The sequence below is a fragment of the Dendropsophus ebraccatus genome, chromosome 10 (assembly GCF_027789765.1).
Source record: "Dendropsophus ebraccatus isolate aDenEbr1 chromosome 10, aDenEbr1.pat, whole genome shotgun sequence".
In the NCBI taxonomy this organism is placed as follows: Eukaryota; Metazoa; Chordata; class Amphibia; order Anura; family Hylidae; genus Dendropsophus; species Dendropsophus ebraccatus.
The window spans coordinates 91,866,543-91,888,679 of record NC_091463.1 but is presented as its reverse complement, the minus strand read 5'-3'; the positions used below and the strand labels follow the sequence as shown (position 1 = coordinate 91,888,679).

General features: G+C 46.5%; 1 protein-coding gene across 1 annotated transcript in view; it reads right to left on the bottom strand.

Moving 5' to 3' along the window:
• SLC44A4 (solute carrier family 44 member 4) overlaps nucleotides 1–14,207 on the bottom strand; it is a 43,420-nt gene extending 29,213 nt beyond the window's left edge. Inside the window, exon 1 of the mRNA XM_069944224.1 lies at nucleotides 14,127–14,207. Coding sequence (XP_069800325.1) covers nucleotides 14,127–14,142 — 16 coding nt within the window. The 5' untranslated portion in view covers nucleotides 14,143–14,207. The remainder of the gene's footprint in view (nucleotides 1–14,126) is intronic.
• Between the last annotated feature and the right edge of the window lie 7,930 nt (nucleotides 14,208–22,137).

The following is a 22,137-nucleotide window of genomic DNA, read 5'->3' as shown; positions in this document are numbered from 1 at the left end:
GTTTTTATGACTTGTACTTTCCTCAGGTATCGTACGCCAGGATGAATATATACACGGCCAGCCGAAAGGGGTGGTGGAATTGGCTTGTGTCCAAAGAAAGGGCAAGAAGGGCAAATGCCCTTGGGGCCTCTACGACTTTCCTGAGTATAATTACCATATGGGCACCGCTTTATGGCTTTATATGATATAATACGATTATCCTTTGAGGGCAGTTTCTTTCTTTACAAATTGAGTGGGATATTGCTGTCACATCATAACATTCAGACGGGATAGCGCCCCCCTGTGTGACTGGCCTTCCTCTGCATTACACAAATATATACCGGCCCACCACCCAATGTTTACAATGCTGGCTCCAGTAAGAGACCTGGATGCCGGTCTGCCACCCACAGAAATATCATTTCTAAGGCCTACTACTAATGGAAGATGGAGCCCCATGACGTGACACCCAATGGCAAATCCACCATATTCCCTTCCATCTTTACCCTGAGCTGGATAAATAAGATGTTCCCGGGTTGACTAATATACTAAGACCTCCAGTGATCGTCCATAATCTGTGGAGGAATCTGGCACAAGTATTACTTTTCGCTGCAGCTCCCCCACAGGGCAAATAAAGAATTACATGTAACCACAGCCAAGCTGGGTCCTCCAGAGCAAGAGACGCTCTTTGTAGGCTCTCTCCACCCTAATATATCTGGGGCACTCTTCAGTTATCTCAGAACTCATTGATTTTTGAACGAATATACAAAATCTCAAATTTCATACAATCATTTTCTTTTATGTAGCTCCTGGTGAGATTTCCAGCTTCTGTGGTTCTCTCATTCTCACAGATCCCGGGGATCCTTCTGCGACGTCCTCACTACTGCCCCCACCCTCCTCCTGATTTCCAGATAAAGGCTATATATATATTTCCGTGTTTGTGCAAACATTGTGTATCATGTGGGTGTGGGCAGCGCCGGCCGTCACCGAGAACAAAAGCTCAGCGTTCTATTACAGCTCATAATTGTGCCACCTTATACACTCAGGATTACCTCCTGATCCTCACCCAGTAACTTACCCCGCCGTCCCCTTTGTTACCCCTTGTGCCATAGGCAAAGGCCGTTCTCTCATCCTGAGCTTCTCTTACTCTTTCTATACATACCCCCAGGATATGAGCCTTGATCCCTGCGCCTGTCACTCCGCAGCCTCTAAGTTTTGTTCTCACCCTCATGAGTCAGATGGAAATATAAGTAGTGACCCGGGTGTCAGTGCCATGTTTATTGTCCTGGGTATTGTAGCGATGGTCTGCAGGATTATATAGTATTACTGAAAAATATTGAGCAATGCTCTGCAGTGTTATCGGGACTGGCAAGGATGATGAAGCAATGCTCTGCCTGGTTCAGGAAAACTGGAGTTTGGCTATGTTCACACAGCCTCAAAAATACTTGTAAATGTAAAATGAGTTTCAAGTTATGCTTTTTTTTAAAGGAAAAAATTCTTTGAAATCAACTGGTGCCAGAGTTTTGTAATTTACTTAAAAAAATCTCCAGTATTTCCAGTATTTATCAGCTGCTGTATGTCCTGCAGGAAGTGGTGTATTGTTTTCAGTCAGTCACAGTGCTCTCTGCTGCCACCTCCGTCCATGACAGGAACTATACAGAGCAGCAGCAAATCTCCATAGAAAACCTTTTCTGCTATCCAGACTAGAAAGAATACACCACTTCCTGCAGGACAACCAGAAGCTGATAAGTACTAGAAGACTTGAGATTTTTTAATCGAAGTAAATTACAAATCTTTGGTACTTTCTGACACCGGTTGATTTGAAAGATTTTTATTTTTATTTTTGCTGAACTACCCCTTCAAGTCTTTTTATGCCCTTTGTGTGTTTTTGGAGCTTTTGTGGTGTTTTATGGGAATTTTTTTTTGCGAATGGCAGGATGCAATTCATGGATTGTGATACTAATGTCATGCTTCATGTGGAACAATATTTGGCTGCCATGGATGATCTGATGAAGAGGGAAGGAAGGCTGAAACGCGTTATTGTAATTTTGCAGTTTAACCTGAAATGCTGATCCTTGGAGCCTTTTCCACCCTTAGGGCCCTATTCCATCAGACGATTATCGTTCAGATTATCGTTAAATCGTTCGAATCTAAGCGATAATCTTTCGGTTGAAATGCAGTTAACGATTAACGACCGAACAAGAAATCGTTGATCGCTTTATAAGACCTGGACCTATTTTTAATGTTGCTCGTTCGCAAAACGTTCGCAAATCGTTCGCATTGAATAGGACGCCGTTCGGTCGCTCGCAGTAGATACGAACGCAATAGCGAAGAAATATCGAAGAAAAAACGATCGCAAATACGATCATAAGTAACGATTATCATTCCATGGAAATGAGTAAACGTTTTCAGGTCTTTCGCAATAGCGGTCGTTAGAGATCGTTAATCGTTAACGATTATGTGAACGATAATCGTCCAGTGGAATAGGGCCCTTATACATCTCTGGTGATGAGACAGGCCTTCCTATAGATGACTCCCAGTTACCAACATCCTGGCAAGCTGCCCTACCCCTTATGTGGTTGACATTCACGCATTCTTGCCTCCAATACCTAGGGATACAGATCTGTGCAGTTTATTCTATTTCTACTCAGCACACAAAGCCTGATGCCGTACGTCACAGATAACTTTGTTATCATCTTAACACAATCAATAATGTTCAAGACCCATGATCGACCATAAGCCAATATACGGAGACCAGATGACCAGAAGAAATAACCTCGCTATAGAAAATCGATGCACAGCCTGATTTCATGAAGAAGAGTGTAATGCTTTATTTCTCCTGCGGGGGTGCTGCAGGAATCGATCACTACTAAGGTAGTAAATGGCACTTCCTGCATGGGTTCTCACCTCAGAGTGGGGTTACTGAGTGACGGAGGGGGATAAAGAATGGGTTGATGGGCAGGTGGACCACCAGCAGTTGTAAAGTTTGTTTTCAATAAAGTTATTCATGATGGATCAGTTTGGGGGGGGTTCACAGACTTGACATATACAGTAAGTGTTGGACTGGGTACCTTGGGCCCACCAGGGAATATTTTATTCTAGGGGCCCACCCAGCAGATATACCCAGCGCTAAACCTTTCACATTACTATAGCGACTTTGCACAGTGCTGTGTATGTGACCGGCAACGCTCGCTCACTGTTAGTAACTGGTCAGACACTCTATGCCAGGGATGGGGAACCTTCAACCCTCCAGCAGTTGCAAAACTACAACTCCCATCATGCCTGGACAGCTCCTATACACTAGAACAGGGATGGGGAACCTTCGGCCTTTCAGCTTTTGCAAAACTACAATTCCCATCATGCCTGGACAGCCGAAGGCTGTTCAGGCATGATGGGAGTTGTGGTTTTGAAACAGCTGGAAGGCCGGAGGTTCCCCATCCCTGTTCTAGTGTATAGGAGCTGTCCAGGCATGATGGGAGTTGTAGTTTTGCAACTGCTGGAGGGTTGAAGGTTACCCATTCCTTCTCTATGCAAACAGCACAGCCGTCCACTTAAGTTTCTTGAAAGGTGAAGTCCCATGAAACTAACTGGGGGATTATATGTCATCCTGAAGCTGCTAAACAGGGATGCAGACCTCCTGCTCAGGGGCCCACCAATGGGTAGGGCCCACCGGGGGATTCCCCTGCTCCCCTGTGGGCCAGTCCAAACCTGCATACCGCCTGTCAGTGGACGAAAACCTCCGGTGACCCCCCCCCCCCTTATTCCCTCTATGCCACAGGCAGCACAGTCAATCGTATCTCAGCTTCTCAAAGGATAGGACACAGCAACATTTTCAGGTCATGAATAGAAGCTGAATTTTGAGTATGAGCTGTGATACGGTGATACTCATGTACTCTGGATGTATCACACTGGCCTGGTATTACAGAGCAGGAACTATTGACAACGTGTTATCACCATCATCATCCTCATTCCTGGAAACAAACCAGTAATTAAGAATAACAAGCAGCACCATGGCGATGCCACTCCCCAGGGCCTGGTGATGCCCGGCATGTGACGGCAGCGGCTCCCATCACAACAGACAGGGCTCTGATGTGGCCTCCTCTCTGCTCACAATACACAGAGTTCCTGTAGAGCTGGTTCATGGCCACAATGGTGCGGTGTCCGATTCCACCTGCATCTTCCTAGAAGACACATATCGAGTAGCCAGAGAGACAAGACCCTGATTTGCAAACCAGATGATCTCTCACGGCCCACAACAATACGGCTCTTGTCTCCCGCACCGCACCCTCCATTCACTTGACCAGCATTGTTGCGGCTCTGGATAAAGTCACATTCATCAATTAAGGAATTATCTAGGATTAGAAAAACGTAGCTGATTTGACCCAGACACACAGCCACCCTTGTATTGCAGCTCTGATTCATTAAAAAACAACAACAACAACAAATGAAGCTGGGTTGTAAGACCACACATAACCTAAGGATGAGTGTGGCGCTGTTTAACCCCTTTAAAGCGACTCTGTACCCACAATCTGACCCCCCCCAAACCACTTGTACCTTAGGATAGCTGCTTTTAATCCAAGATCTATCCTGGGGTCCGTTCGGCAGGTGATGCAGTTATTGTCCTAAAAAAACAACTTTTAAACTTGCAGCCCAACGGCCGTGGCTTGGAGTATCTGTGCCCTAACTTTGCACCACCCCTCCGTCCCTCCTCCCCACCCTCTTCATCATTAGGAATGCCACTGGAACATTTTTTCCTGTCTGAACATTGCACAGCTGCTTAACGATCCAGCCCACACAACTGATGAATAGGAGACAGTCTGCCTGGAGCATTCCTAATGATGAGGAGGGACAGAGAGGTTGTGCCAGCCTAATGCATACACAATCTAGGCCCTATCCGTTGGGCATGGGGCTGCTAGTTTAAAAGTTGTTTTTTAGGACAATAACTGCATCACCTGCCGAATGGACCCCAGGACAGATCTTGGATAAAAAGCAGCTATCCGAAGGTACAAGGGGTTTGGGGGGGGGGGGGGGGGCAGATTGTGGGTACAGAGTCGGTACAAGTACTGTATAAAACCAAAGCTGTTTTTATGGCCTGTTTTTCCAAAAACAGAATCACACATGCAGCTCAGCCCCCTTCAGGTTACATTGTATAGAACGTTCTTGAGTTTCCGCCTGTCCAGTGGAATCTCATTGGTGTAAACAGTACTGTCTCCTGTATTGTTGCCAGGAAAGACCCCGTTATTGCTTCAACATTTCAAGTGTGCCCCCAGTGAGTGGTACCACTGGGCTCAGGCTCTGCTGGGCCTTCTCTTCACTCCTCGGCAGGTCTATCACCCCAGCAATACTGGTCCAAAGCCTGAAGAGAGAGTCTGATGACATCATGCCCCCTTCCACTTCCTGTCCGGTATGATGCCATAGTGACCTCACTTTTTGGCTCAGTATCTACAGCCTTACTGGCTTCTATAGTGACTAATATTTGTGTACATTGATAAAAATAGACATGGAATAGACAGGTTGCCATCCGACTCTCAGTAGCGTAGCCTCAGGCTTCAGGCCTGTACCTGCAAGATATCAGATCTCAGCACAAACAACATTTTTTCACATCTTTCTTTTTCCGAGATTTGCTCAGATGGCCGAGGCCTCGCTCTATGTTTACTCACTGCTGACAGGTAGCCTGCGCCCCATTTCCTCTAGCCACAGTACAGTCATCGCCAAAAGTCTACTGCTTCAGTTTTTAAAATGGCAATTTGCATATACTCCAGAATGTTATAAAGAGGGATCAGCTTAACAGCAATTACTTGCAAAGTCAATATTTGCCTAGAAAATGAACTTTATCCCCAAAACACATTTCAACATCATTGCAGCCCTGCCTTAAAAGGACCAGCTAACATTGTTTCAGTAATTGCTCCATTAACACAGAAGTGGGTGTTGATGAGGACAGGGCTGGAGATCAATCTGTCATGCTTAAGAATGACACCACTGGACACTTTAAAAGGAGGCTGGTGCTTGGCATCATTGTTTCTCTTCTGTTAAAGGGGTACTCCAGGCACTTTTTTACTGGGACCGGGGAGGAGGTGGCTGAGGAAAAAGATGTCCACTCACCTCCCCGGTTCCAGCGGTGGGTCCCGCATCGCGGCGCTCAGGTGCCCGGCCGCTTCCGGGTGTCTGACACGGGCCCGAGATGTGACGTCTCAGGTCCGCTCAGCCACTCAGTGAAGGAGGCGGGATCCGTTTCAAGTCCGCTCAGATCCCTTCACTGAGTGGCTGAGCGGACCTGAGACGTCACGTCTCGGGCCTGCGTCAGACACCCGGAAACAGCTGGGAACCGGGCACCAGAGCGCCGCGATGCGGGACCCGCTGCTGGAACCGGTCCCAGTAAAAAAGTGCCCCCCTGCTGGAGTACCCCTTTAACCATGGTTATTTCTAAAGAAACACGTGCAGTCATCATTACACTGCACAAAAATGGCCTAACAGGGAAGAGTATCACAGCTAGAAAGAGTGCACCTCAGTCAACAATCTATCGCATGATCAAGAACTTCAAGGAGAGAGGTTCCATTGTTGCCAAAAAGGCTCCAGGGCGCTTAAGAAAGACCAGCAAGCGCCAGGACCGTCTCTTAAAAGTGTTTCAGCTGCGGGATCGGGCTACCAGCAGTGCAGAGCTTGCTCAGGAATGACAGCAGGCAGGTGTGAGTGCATCTGCACTTTGCACTGTGAGGCGGAGACTCCTGGAGCAAGGCCTGGTCTCAAGGAGGGCAGCAAAGAAGCCACTTCTCTCCAGAAAAAACATCAGGAACAGACTGATATTCTGCAAAAGGTACAGGGAGTGGACTGCTGAGGACTGGGGTAAAGTCATTTTCTCTGATGAATCCCCTTCCCGATTGTTTGGGACATCTGGAAAACAGCTCATTCCGAGAAGACGAGGTGAGCGCTACCACCAGTCTTGTCTCATGCCAACTGTAAAGCATCCTGAAACCAATCATGTGTAGTGATCCATGAATAAAGAATGGTACCGGAATGTCCTCCAAGAGCAACTTCTCCCAACCACCCAAGAGCAGTTTGGCGATCAACAATGCCTTTTCCAGCATGATGGAGCACCTTGCCATAAAGCAAAGGTGATAACTAAATGGCTCAGGGAACAAAACAGAGATTTTGGGTCCATGGCCTGGAAACTCCCCAGACCTTAATCCCATTGAGAACTTGTGGTCAATCATCAAGAGACGGGTGGACAAACAAAAACCAACAAATTCTGACAAAATGCAAGCATTGATTGTGCTAGAATGGACGGCTATCAGTCAGGATTTGGTCCAGAAGTTGATTGAGAGTAGCCAGGGAGGATTGCAGAGGTCCTGAAGAAGAAAGGTCAACACTGCAAATATTGACTTGCTGCATTAACCCATTCTGTCAATATAAGCTTCTGTTACTCATAATATGATTGCAATTATATTTCTGTATGTGATAAAAACATCTGACAAACACACATAAAAACCAGAGGGCAGCAGATCATGGGAAAATATAATATTTGTGTCATTCTCAAAACTTTTGGCCATGACTGTACATGGAACAAGGCTCGAGAGACTGTGTCACGCATTGTCCTACTGTGTAACACAGGGGAGATCCTCCAATACCTCAAGTGTTGAGGAAAGAGATATCGGCACTGGCTGTCTATGGCCTGTCCATCTACCGAGTCATACAATCCTAAAATCCATCTAAGGCCCTGTACAATTGACTTGTGATCCGCATGGGGCCGTGTAATCTCCCTGATCAATAGGACAATAGGGTGACCTCACGTCTGGGTCTACAGGCCGTACTTGAGGTGGTTAAGGGTTTTAGAGACAAGTAGAACAGGAAAAACAAGGTTTTGCTTGATATTTGTCGCCTATAGACACCTCAGCAGACCAGAAACATCTTAAAGGAAATCCCGCGACTGGAAATGTGAGAGTCAGAGTCATGGCGGGTATTGTGTGGGGTTAGACATTAAACCGGAGCTGTCACTTTACTGCAAAATGGCCTCGTAAAAATGGTTGATGCATTAACCGTGGAGCTGCTGGACCTTGGATTTCCTGAGGGGTATATGGTACAATTGGTGTAAAATTCAGGATTGGGGTCTCTGTGGGGTCCAGGCAACCAAACTGCTAAGGAAATTAGGGATGTTATCAGAGAGTCCCAATCGAATACTTTGGCGGACCACCAGTCGGTCTCTATTAGCGAAGGAACAGAAGAGTCACCTCTAGGCCACCTGGATTGGGGATGGTGGGACGAGTCAACGTCAAACAGCACAATTATGGGAGAAGGGGTTAATGGTGTCGCTTTTCCTTCACGCCAGAGATTTGAATAAGCTTCTTGGATTTCCATAAACACAGGATCAGGAAGTAGCCGAGGGAGTGCGTCTATGATGGATGTTACTATGGTGGTCAGCTCACAGGAATTCACCTGGCACTGCCTACTCCATAGCTGGCTAAACACTTGTCTTGTTGGTACTGCACTACTGCTATGGTAACCGTCTGCAGCCTGGGGTTCTCTAGCCATTGCAAAACAACTCCTCAGCTGGAGAGCACTATTCTACAGGTGCGGCAACCTAAAGCTGCCAATATGGTATGACCCTGTGGTCCCCCGAAAATATCTCTCCCCCCTAACAGGGATAAATGAGTACACGGCATTAGAAGATCTGGGATTTACCGTGAACATAGATGCAGGTCTAGGAGGTTACGTCCGTGGTTTGTTATATACAGTGCCGGCCACAGGGCGCACTCCTATACAGTGCCGGCCACAGAGCGCACTCCTATACAGTGCTGGCCACAGAGAGCACTCCTATACAGTGCCGGCCACAGAGCGTACTCCTATACAGTGCCGGCCACAGAGCGCCCTCATATACACCGTTGGACACAGAACGCCCTAATATACAATGCTAGCCAAAGAGTGCTTTCATCAACAGAACTGGCCACAGAGCAACGTCATATACAGTGCCGGCCACAGAGCGCACTCCTATACAGTGCCGGCCACAGAGCGCACTCCTATACAGTGCTGGCCACAGAGCGCACTCCTATACAGTGCCGGCCACAGAGCGCACTCCTATACAGTGCCGGCCACAGAGCGCACTCCTATACAGTGCCGGCCACAGAGCGCCCTCCTATACAGTGCCGGCCACAGAGCGCCCTCCTATACAGTGCCAGCCACAGAGCGCCCTCATATACAGTGTCGGCCACAGAGCGCCCTCATATACAGTGTCGGCCACAGAGCGCCCTCATATACAGTGTCGGCCACAGAGCGCCCTCACATACAGTGTCGGCCACAGAGCGCCCTCACATACAGTGTCGGCCACAGAGCGCCCTCACATACAGTGTCGGCCACAGAGCGCCCTCACATACAGTGTCGGCCACAGAGCGCCCTCATATACAGTGCCAGCCATAGAGCGTCCTCATACACAGTGATGGTCACAGAGCGCACTCATGTACAGTATCAGCCACAGAGTGCCCTCATCTACAGTATTAACCACAGAGCTCCCTCATATACAGTATCAGCCGCAGAGCGTCCATATGACCAATGTCAGGGAGTCCCAAGATTGGAGGGAATGTAGGTTTGATTCTGCTCCATATGGTAACGTGCAGTATAGAGCCTGGCTCCTCCAGTCAGGAAATAGAGGGGTCTCCCAGACCCCAATAATAACACTTTCTGGCTGTGCTATCCTGTTTTCATGTTCCAACCATAACAGAACTGAAGCATATTTATCCTCCTCAGTAGCACTTGATCCCCCCTGCCGCCAGTTCCCTGGAGTTCCTGGGTATGGAGTATACACGTGCCAGGGCACAACTGCCAATCAGGACGTATTCACCACAGATACACGGGCAACACCAACTGCAAATACGGACATGTAATATATACAATGTCACCATTAATATAATGGGCGGCCGCGGCTGACCTAGAAATGTTTACCTGGCTGGCACAGGAGAGCAGCGAACCAAGCCTGGCACCAAGCGAGCACCCTAGCAAGTGATAGGGTATAAAGGGATTACTGGTATACAGAGGTCAGTGCAAGGGAAAGGGAATGAAAAGTAAAACGTAAGTAAAGTAAATTATGGACACCTATAATGTAACTGAACTAAGTAAACATCCACAGTGCAGGAAGAAAGTAAGTGAACCCCTTGTTAATCACTTCCCCAGTATGTGATCAACAGCTATGAAGGGTTTTCTATTAGGGCTTCCATCACACATACTTTTTGCAATACTTTTTCATAGAAAATGAAAAAAAGTTTTGTTATTAGTATGTGCTCAGAGGTTGGGGGCTCACACGCTGTTTCTCCCAGTGTCTCCCTGCACTGTGCCTGGCTGTTTCTCCCTGCACTGTGCCTGGCTGTTTCTCCCTGCACTGTGCCTGGCTGTTTCTCCCTGCACTGTGCCTGGCTGTTTCTCCCTGCACTGTGCCTGGCTGTTTCTCCCTGCACTGTGCCTGGCTGTTTCTCCCTGCACGGTGCCTGGCTGTTTCTCCCTGCACTGTGTCTCCCCGTTTCTCCCTGCACTGTGCCTGGCTGTGTCCCCCTGCACTGTGCCTGGCTGTTTCCCCCTGCACTGTGCCTGGCTGTTTCTCCCTGCACTGTGCCTGGCTGTTTCTCCCTGCACTGTGCCTGGCTGTTTCTCCCTGCACTGTGCCTGGCTGTTTCTCCCTGCACTGTGCCTGGCTGTTTCTCCCTGCACCGTGCCTGGCTGTTTCTCCCTGCACCGTGCCTGGCTGTTTCTCCCTGCACCGTGCCTGGCTGTTTCTCCCTGCACCGTGCCTGGCTGTTTCTCCCTGCACCGTGCCTGGCTGTTTCTCCCTGCACCGTGCCTGGCTGTTTCTCCCTGCACTGTGCCTGGCTGTTTCTCCCTGCACTGTGCCTGGCTGTGTCCCCCTGCACTGTGCCTGGCTGTTTCTCCCTGCACCGTGTCTGGCTGTTTCTCCCTGCACTGTGCCTGGCTGTTTCTCCCTGCACTGTGCCTGGCTGTTTCTCCCTGCACTGTGCCTGGCTGTTTCTCCCTGCACTGTGCCTGGCTGTTTCTCCCTGCACTGTGCCTGGCTGTTTCTCCCTGCACTGTGCCTGGCTGTTTCTCCCTGCACTGTGCCTGGCTGTTTCTCCCTGCACTGTGCCTGGCTGTTTCTCCCTGCACTGTGCCTGGCTGTTTCTCCCTGCACTGTGCCTGGCTGTTTCTCCCTGCACTGTGTCTGGCTGTTTCTCCCTGCACTGTCTGGCTGTTTCTTCCTGCACTGTGTCTGGCTGTTTCTTCCTGCACTGTCTCTCCCTGTTTCTCCCTGTACTGTGCCTGGCTGTTTCTCCCTGCACTGTGTCCCCCTGTTTCTCCCTGCACTGTGTCTCCCTGCGTCTCACTGTTTCTCCCTGCACTTTGTCTCCTTATTTCTCCCTGTGTCTGGCTGTGTCTCCCTGCACTGTGTCTCCCTGCACTGTGTCTCCTTGTGTCTGTCCGTTTCTCCCTGCACTGTGTCTCCCTGTGTCCCCCTGTTTCTCCCTGCACTGTGTCTCCCTGTGTCTGGCGGTTTCTCACTGCACTGTGTCTCCCTGCATCAGGCCGTTTCTCCCTGCACTGTGTCTCCCTGTTTCTCCCTGCACTGTGTCTCCCTGTGTCCGGCTGTTTCTCCCTGCACTGTGTCTCCTTATTTCTCCCTGTGTTTGGCTGTTTCTCCCTGCACTGTGTCTCCCTGTGTCTGGCTGTTTCTCCCTGCACTGTGTCTCCCTGTGTCTGGCTGTTTCTCCCTGCACTGTGTCTCCCTGTGTCTCACTGTTTCTCCCAGCACTGTGGATGTTTCCTCAGGGTGCGCAGTATCAGACATGGGTGTACAGCGGGCTGCCTGTTATTAGTGCAATTACATTGTGTTTGTCTATAACTGTGACCTAGATAACAATCAGATATCACATGATATTAGTGATCAGTGCAGAAAAGCAGGTCATGCCAAAGGGTTCACTTACTGGTATATAGGAGCAGGTGATGTATAATACTGGTATATAGGGGCAGGTATGTATATTATATTATTGGTATATAGGGGCAGGTGATGTATAATACTGGTATATAGGGGCAGGTGGTGTATAATACTGGTATATAGGGGCAGGTGGTGTATATTATATTACTGGTATATAGGGGCAGGTGGTGTATAATACTGGTATATAGAGGCAGGTGATGTATAGTACTGGTATATAGGGGCAGGTGATGTATAATACTGGTATATAGGGGCAGGTGATTTATAATACTGGTATATAGGGGCAGGTGATGTATATTATATTACTGGTATATAGGGGCAGGTGATGTATATTATATTACTGGTATATAGGGGAAGGTGATGTATAATACTGGTATATAGGGGCAGGTGATGTATAATACTGGTATATAGGGGCAGGTGGTGTATAATACTGGTATATAGGGGCAGGTGATGTATATTATATTACTGGTATATAGGGGCAGGTGGTGTATATTATATTACTGGTATATAGGGGCAGGTGGTGTATAATACTGGTATATAGGGGCAGGTGATGTATAATACTGGTATATAGGGGCAGGTGATGTATATTATATTACTGGTATATAGGGGCAGGTGATGTATAATACTGGTATATAGGGGCAGGTGATGTATATTATAATACTGATATATAGGGGCAGGTGGTGTATATTACTGGTATATAGGGGCAGGTGATGTATAATACTGGTATATAGGGGCAGGTGATGTATATTATAATACTGATATATAGGGGCAGGTGGTGTATAATACTGGTATATAGGGGCAGGTGATGTATAATACTGGTATATAGGGGCAGGTGATGTATATTATATTACTGGTATATAGGGGCAGGTGATGTATATTACTGGTATATAGGGGCAGGTGGTGTATATTATATTACTGGTACATAGGGGCAGGTGGTGTATAATACCGGTATATAGGGCAGGTGATGTATAATACTGGTATATAGGGGCAGGTGGTGTATAATACTGGTATATAGGGGCAGGTGATGTATATTATATTACTGGTATATAGGGGCAGGTGATGTAGAATACCGGTATATAGGCCAGGTGATGTATAATACTGGTATATAGGGGTAGGTAATGTATATTATATTACTGGTATATAGGGGCAGGTGGTGTATATTATATTACTGGTAAATAGGGGCAGGCGATGAATAACATATTACTGCTATACAGAGGTAAGTAACGTATAAGATATTACTAGTATATAGGGGTACTGTACGTGATACACAACATATTACTGGTATACAGAGGTAAGTAACAAAGAAGATATTACTAGTACATAGGAACAGGTAAGCTACCGATACAGCAAGTGACATTTACATCTATTTAGACACTACTCTGTATACAATATGACCGATGCTATATAGACACTACTCTGTATACAATATGACCGATGCTATATAGACACTACTCTGTATACAATATGACCGATGCTATATAGACACTACTCTGTATACAATATGACCGATGCTATATAGACACTACTCTGTATACAATATGACCGATGAAATGCTGGTATACAGTAGCAGGTGACATATACATCTATATATAGGTGAATAAAGCTCTGGTTCCTGTATACAGGGATATGACAGGTGAGATACAGGGACATTGCTGGTATACAGAAGCAGGTGACATCTATATACAGGGACATGACAGGTGAGATACAGGTAGATGGCTGTTATACTAGAGCACATAAAATATACATCTATATACTGGCAGATACTATTCTCTGTACACAGGGATATTACAGGTGAGATACAGGTACATGGCTGGTATATAGGAGCAGGTGACATGTACATCTATATACAGGTGGATACACCTCTGGTCCCTGTATAACAAGGATATTACAGGTGAGATACAGGTACATGGCTGGTATACAGTAGCAGGTGGCAGATACATCTATATACAGGGATATGACAGGTGAGATACAGGTATATGGCTGGTATACAGTAGCAGGTGGCAGATACATCTATATACAGGGATATGACAGGTGAGATACAGGTATATGGCTGGTATATAGGAGCAGGTGACATGTCCATCTATATACAGGCGGATACTGTCCCTGTATAACAAGGATATGACAGGTGAGATGAGGGCAGGAGCCGTCTCCCGGGTCAGTGATCGGTAAGTATAGTCCCGGCACTTACCGTACTCCTCCGCCATCTCTCCCGCCGCCCCCCGGGCTCCGCTCTGTGGAGACTCCGCTCCCGAATCCGTGCGGTCACCTGGGAACGCCCCCCGCTCACACCTGCGCCCTGCCACGCCCACCACCGCTGCCAGCCACGCCCACTCCTCGTGTACAGGACACTGGTGTGACCATACAGTGTGCACAGTGGTGTATAGTGTATATGTGTGATATGCAGTGTGCTGCTTCTGATATGTGTATGTGTGATGTATGTAGTGTATGGTATATGTGTACAGTGTGTAGTATATGTGTATACTGTAGTATAGTGTATGTGTACAGTGTATAGCATTGTATAGTGTATGTACAGTGTAAAGTGTATGTGAACAGTGTATAATAAGGAGTCATTCCGGCTCCGAAACGAATCTTTCTATTTTTTGTATTGTGCTTTTTAAATAAATGTTTAATGTTTTTTTTTTTTTTTTAATGTGGAGCAGCGCCTTTTCCATATTTTTCTCATCTTCATATTGTTACCGGAGGAGTTTTCCACACCGGATCCTGACCGACGGCAGCAGCTCCCATACGTTTTTTTTGCTTTGTTTCGGTGTTGTGCTCGTACACAACCCAATCAGGTGAGCAGGCTTTGACCTGGTGCGGCCATTTCCCATTTGGAGTGTCTGCACACAGCACTTTCCCTATTGGTTTTCCTTAGCTGTGTACAGTAGTGCGTTGTCTTCCTTGGGGAGACAGTCAGCATATATGGGTGTTTGTGGTTTGCAGGGATGGATTCATACCCAGACTGGGTGAGAGCGCCTCCACATGGATGAATGGGCCAGAGAACGTCCCCAACCACTGTGATTATCCCCCTGACATCACTGTGTATTATCCCTGTACTGTGACATCACTGTGTGTATTATCCCTGTACTGTGACATCACTGTGTATTATCCCTGTACTGTGACATCACTGTGTGTATTATCCCTGTACTGTGACATCACTGTGTATTATCCCTGTACTGTGACATCACTGTGTGTATTATCCCTGTACTGTGACATCACTGTGTATTATCCCTGTACTGTGACATCACTGTGTATTATCCCTGTACTGTGACATCACTGTGTATTATCCCTGTACTGTGACATCACTGTGTGTATTATCCCTGTACTGTGACATCACTGTGTATTATCCCTGTACTGTGACATCACTGTGTATTATCCCTGTACTGTGACATCACTGTGTGTATTATCTCTGTACTGTGACATCACTGTGTGTATTATCCCTGTACTGTGACATCACTGTGTGTATTATACTCCCTGTATTGTGACATCACTGTGCGTATTATCCCTGTACTGTGACATCACTGTGTATTATACCCCTGTACTGTGACATCGCTGTGTGTATTATCCCTGTACTGTGACATCACTGTGTGTATTATCCCTGTACTGTGACATCGCTGTGTGTATTATCCCTGTACTGTGACATCACTGTGTATTATACCCCGTACTGTGACATCACTGTGTGTATTATCCCTGTACTGTGACATCACTGTGTATCATACCCCGTACTGTGACATCACTATGTGTATTATCCCCGTACTGTGACATCACTATGTGTATTATCCCTGTACTGTGACACCACTGTGTATTATTCCTGTACTGTGACATCACTGTGTATTATTCCTGTACTGTGACATCACTGTGTATTATCCCTGTACTGTGACATCACTATGTGTATTATCCCTGTACTGTGACACCACTGTGTATTATTCCTGTACTGTGACATCACTGTGTATTATCCCTGTACTGTGACATCACTGTGTGTATTATCCCTGTACTGTGACATCACTGTGTATTATACCCCGTACTGTGACATCACGGTGTGTATTATCCCTGTACTGTGACATCACTGTGTGTATTATCCCTGTACTGTGACATCACCGTGTGTATTATCCCCGTATTGTGACATCACTGTGTGTATTATCCCTGTACTGTGACATCACTGTGTGTATTATCCCTGTACTGTGACATCACTGTGTATTATTCCTGTACTGTGACATCACTGTGTATTATCCCTGTACTGTGACATCACTATGTGTATTATCCCTGTACTGTGACACCACTGTGTATTATTCCTGTACTGTGACATCACTGTGTGTATTATCCTGTACTGTGACATCACTGTGTGTATTATCCCTGTACTGTGACATCACTGTGTGTATTATCCCTGTACTGTGACATCACTGTGTATTATACCCCGTACTGTGACATCACGGTGTGTATTATCCCTGTACTGTGACATCACTGTGTGTATTATCCCTGTACTGTGACATCACCGTGTGTATTATCCCCGTATTGTGACATCACTGTGTGTATTATCCCTGTACTGTGACATCACTATGTGTATTATCCCTGTACTGTGACATCACTGTGTATTATTCCTGTACTGTGACATCACTGTGTATTATCCCTGTACTGTGACATCACTGTGTGTACTATCCCTGTACTGTGACATCACTGTGTGTATTATTCCTGTACTGTGACATCACTATGTGTATTATCCCTGTACTGTGACATCACTGTGTGTATTATCCCTGTACTGTGACATCACTGTGTATTATCCTTGTACTGTGACATCACTGTGTATTATCCCTGTACTGTTACATCACTGTGTGTATTGTCCCTGTACTGTGACATCACTGTGTGTATTATCCCTGTACTGTGACATCACTGTGTGTATTAGCCCCCTGTACTGTGACATCACTGTGTATTATCCCTGTACTGTGACATCACTGTGTGTATTATCCATGTACTGTGACACCACTGTGTATTATCCCTGTACTGTGACACCACTGTGTATTATCCTTGTACTGTGACATCACTGTGTATTATCCCCTTACTGTGACATCACTGTGTGTATTATCCCTGTACTGTGACATCACTGTGTGTATTATCCCTGTACTGTGACATCACTGTGTGTATTATCCTTGTACTGTGACATCAATGTGTATTATCCCTGTACTGTGACATCACTGTGTGTTCTCCCTGTACTGTGACATCACTGTGTGTATTATCCTTGTACTGTGACATCACTGTATTATCCCTGTACTGTGACATCACTGTGTGTATTATCCCTGTACTGTGACATCACTGTGTATTATCCCTGTTCAGGGAAGAAACAGAGTGCTGCACCTCACACCTATGGCTGATACTAGTGCCCCTAGGCTAAATAAAAAACACATCAGAATTTTGTGTATGAATTGATCAAGCCATACTGCCCCATGTACCTCGTGCCGGTATCTGATCCCATGCCACAGGACCAGACCCAAAAACACCACACCAGAACCCGGCCAGCACCGCCGGCGGAGAAGGTCGCCCCCAAGCAGCACAAGTCTGGATAAGATATTACACTCACCATAGCTGCAGCAAACAGAATGATGTGTTTTTTATTTAGCCTAGGGGCACTAATATCAGCCATAGGTGTGAGGTGCAGCGCTCTTTTTCTTCCGTGAACCGCATTTTGTTTCTCTCTTTTCCCAGTGTTTTGCACTCCTCCTGGTGAGACCCACATGACCGCAATTAGCAGGAGACACCTGAGTGCACATGGTTTTAATCCCTCCTGTCTTTTCCCATTCTGTTTGCTGCAGCTATGGTGAGCGCAATACCTCATCCAGACTTGTGCTGTTTGGGGGCGACCTTCTCCGCCGGCGGTGCTGGCCGGGTTCTGGTGTGGTGTTTTTGGGTCTGGTCCTGTGGCATGGGGGTCGCAGGGCCGTCCCATGGCCCCCGTTCCCTGACTGTGCGCGCCTGCGGGGTTGGTGGCCACTGACTGGCACGGTGTGGACTTAGTGTAGGGACCCATGTGTATCAGATACCGGCACGAGGTACATGGGGCAGTATGGCTTGATCAATTCATACACAAAATTCTGATGTGTTTTTTATTTAGCCTAGGGGCACTAATATCAGCCATAGGTGTGACATCACTGTGTGTATTATCCTTGTACTGTGACATCACTGTGTATTATCCCTGTACTGTGACATCACTGTGTGTTCTCCCTGTACTGTGACATTACTGTGTGTATTATCCTTGTACTGTGACATCACTGTATTATCCCTTTACTGTGACATCACTGTGTGTATTATCCCCGTACTGTGACATCACTGTGTGTATTATCCCTGTACTGTGACATCACTGTGTGTATTACCCCTGTACTGTGACATCACTGTGTGTATTACCCCTGTACAGTGACATCACTGTGTGTATTACCCCTGTACAGTGACATCACTGTGTGTATTATCCCTGTACTGTGACACCACTGTGAATTATCCCTGTACTGTGACATCACTGTGTATTATCCCCTTACTGTGACATCACTGTGTGTATTATACCTGTACTGTGACATCACTGTGTGTATTCTCCCTGTACTGTGACATCACTGTGTGTATTGTCCATGTACTGTGACATCACTGTGTGTATTATCTCCGTACTGTGACATCACTGTGTGTATTATCCCTGTACTGTGACATCACTGTGTATTATTCCTGTACTGTGACATCACTGTGTATTATCCCCTTACTGTGACATCACTGTGTGTATTATACCTGTACTGTGACATCACTGTGTGTTTTCTCCGTACTGTGACATCACTGTGTGTATTATCCCTGTACTGTGACATGACTGTGTGTATTATCCCTGTACTGTGACATCGCTGTGTGTATTCTCCCTGTACTGTGACATCACTGTGTGTATTATCCCTGTACTGTGACATCACTGTGTATTCTCCCTGTACTGTGACATCACTGTGTATTCTCCCTGTACTGTGACATCGCTGTGTGTATTCTCCCTGTACTATGACATCACTGTGTATTCTCCCTGTACTGTGACATCACTGTGTGTATTATCCCTGTACTGTGACATCACTGTGTGTATTATCCCTGTACTGTGACATCGCTGTATTATTCCTGTACTGTGACATCGCTGTGTGTATTATCCCTGTACTGTGACATCGCTGTGTGTATTCTCCCTGTACTGTGACATCACTGTGTATTCTCCCTGTACTGTGACATCGCTGTGTGTATTATTCCTGTACTGTGACATCACTGTGTGTATTATTCCTGTACTGTGACATCACTGTGTGTATTATTCCTGTACTGTAAAATCCCCATACCTGCCATCATCTATGAGCCACTCCAGGTTCCACCATCTGTCATTGGACTAGGGAGCAGGCTGACCTGTGTGTGACATGACAATGGGTACAGGGTCTGATGTGATGCCCCCTTGTGGCCAACCTCCGCAGTGCTCCCCTTGTTGGTCAGGATATAGGGACCCCAGGCCATATAGTTATTTATATACTGGCTTTTTATAGTAACAAGCAGCGTTATGTGTACAGATACTTCAGTGCAGGAACTCCTCTGCTCCAATAAGACGTGTACAGGCGGCGGGCGCGTCACACACCGATAATTATACACAAGTAGATTATTATACAAAATAAGCTGACGGGAGAGGACGGTCAAACATTAACAAGATTTACCAGGAACTGAGCAATCAGCCATCTTATACCAGGGCCGGAGCAAGCACCGGGGAGACCTGGGCAAATGCCAGAACACATGACCTGGGGGCCCATGGGGTTCTATGCTAGGGGTATGAGGGCCCCTCTATCACCCAAGGGCCGGCACTAGGTCATTCATTCAATGAGCTCAAGACCGGCCATAGGGCGAGAAACTCTTACAGTGTTGTATCCAACTCCAAGAGACGCAAGATAACCGTACACGTAATCGCAGCAAACGATCAAACGACGAGCGAGAAATCGTTCATTTTGATCTTTGAACATGTTCTTTAATCGTAGTTCGCAAAAAATTTGCAGATCGTTCCATGTAAACAGTCGTTCGCCGATTTTACCTATGTGCGAGATAGGCTTAAGCGATCGCAAAACAAACTTCCGTACGATATATCGTTCCTTCTATATGCTGACTGTTATAAAAAAAAAAATTGTTGCTTCAAAATCGTTAATCGTACGATTGGGCGAATTATCGTTCCTTGTACACGCAGCATCAGAAAGTTAGATTTGTAAATTACTTGTTTAAAAATCTCTATTCTTCCAATACTTATCAGCTGATGTATGTCCTGCAGGAAGTAGTGTATTCTCTCCAGTCTGACACAATGCTCTCTGCTGCCACCTCTGTCCATGTCAAGAACTGTCCAGAGCAGGAGACGTTTTCTATGGGGATTTGCTGCTGCTCTGGACAGTTTCTGACATGGACAGAGGTGGCAGCAGAGAGCACTGTGTCAGACTGGAGAGAATACACTACTTCCTGCAGGACATACAGCAGCTGATAACTACCGGAAGACTGGAGATTTTTAAATAGAAGTAATTTACAAATTTGTATAATTTTCTGACACCAGTGGATTTGAAAACAATTATTTTTCCCTAGAGTACCCCTTTAATAGGGTATATGAACAGTGGGTGTCATGATGAAACAATCTGGAGGTCGTGGTCCCTTTAAATATAGAAATGATGGAATCTGTAACCTTGTCCAAAACCAGATAGATTTGCATATAGCGGAGGAAGACGCTTTATCACTTTAGTCGAAAAAGGGTCAATTACAGGAATAACAGTTCCGTCTCTGAGGATAGAAAAAAAACCCCGTAACAAGACACCGTACAGGTTTTTCTAGATCCGATAAGGAATTTGTTCCAGTAACTACAACCATCTAGTATAGGAGTGCAGGGGGGAGTAAAGGGCCGACACATCATTAGGAAGTGGGCAACCCTCATCTATCATGGTCACATGGTCTCTGGTTGTCTTCCACGCTTAGAAAAACATGGCTGCTTTCTTTCAGAAACAGCACCACTCTTGTCCTCAGTTGGTCTGTGGTATTGCAGTTCACTTTTATTGAAATAGAGCACAGCTATACCATACAGTCTGAGGACAGGGATGGTTCTTGTGTTGTTTTTCTAGTCCTAGATAACCCCTTTAAGCTTGCTGCAGTCCTGTGCTGCTTTTATAGTCACAAGGGCGGTTAAAAGTATTTATAGGTACCCTGTAGTCACGTTTATGTTGCCCAAAGCAGTAGTCATAGGGACGGCCCCCGGCCCCTGCCAGGTCCATACACACCTCTGCGATACTGCGTATATACACAAATAAAATGCGGAAAATGACAAAGTCCAATCCCAACAAACCCTAAATAAGGAGGAGACATGGCGGCATTGATGTCACTCCATAAAGGTGGTAGTGACAGATGAGTGACTTATTACTGCACAGATTAACAGAGGAAGACTGTACGGAGAGGCCAAGGAGTCATAATCAACCATACCGGAGACCACCGCACCACGAAGACCAAGAGAATGCAGAACGATGGGTCACACTTCCCAAGCCACAGTCTGAATTTTGGCATCGTAGGGTTAACCCCTCAAACATGTCCTTGTTTAAAGGGTTTCTATTGTGCCTCAACCTGTGACCTTCCAGCTGTTGCATAACTACAACTCCCATCATGTCCTACAGTGAGAGGCCGTTTTGTAGCAACTGAAGAATGCTGCCATAAAGTGTCACTGCCATTTGTGTCTGTACTGCTGCTATGCACCATTGTCTTCACACCCAATCACCAGTGGCATAGCTATAAAAAGCAGACCACGCAACTGCTATGGGGCCAGTGAAACCCCCTCCCAGCGCTGGGCCAGGTGAGTATGTTGGGCCTATACAATTTTTTGCTATGGAGCCCCATGAATCCTAGTTACGCCCCTTAACAATTACTGGGAATCATCATACAGGCATCCAAATGAGATGCGGCTGTGTATACCCATCTAGTTATACCTACAGTATACAGGACTCAGACTCCACCCATAACTGTAGAAGATAGATTAATCTCTGCTGAAAGAAATGCGTTTCCTCCCGCCGCCCCATCTACCTCTCAGGACTCATGTCGCAAGTGAAGTGAATCAAGCATGACAGAAGTGCAAACATGGCTGATCCGGCAGAGCGCTCTGCACACAGCGGACGCTCTGCGACTATTACATCACAATGAAACGTTACGTACGTGAAACC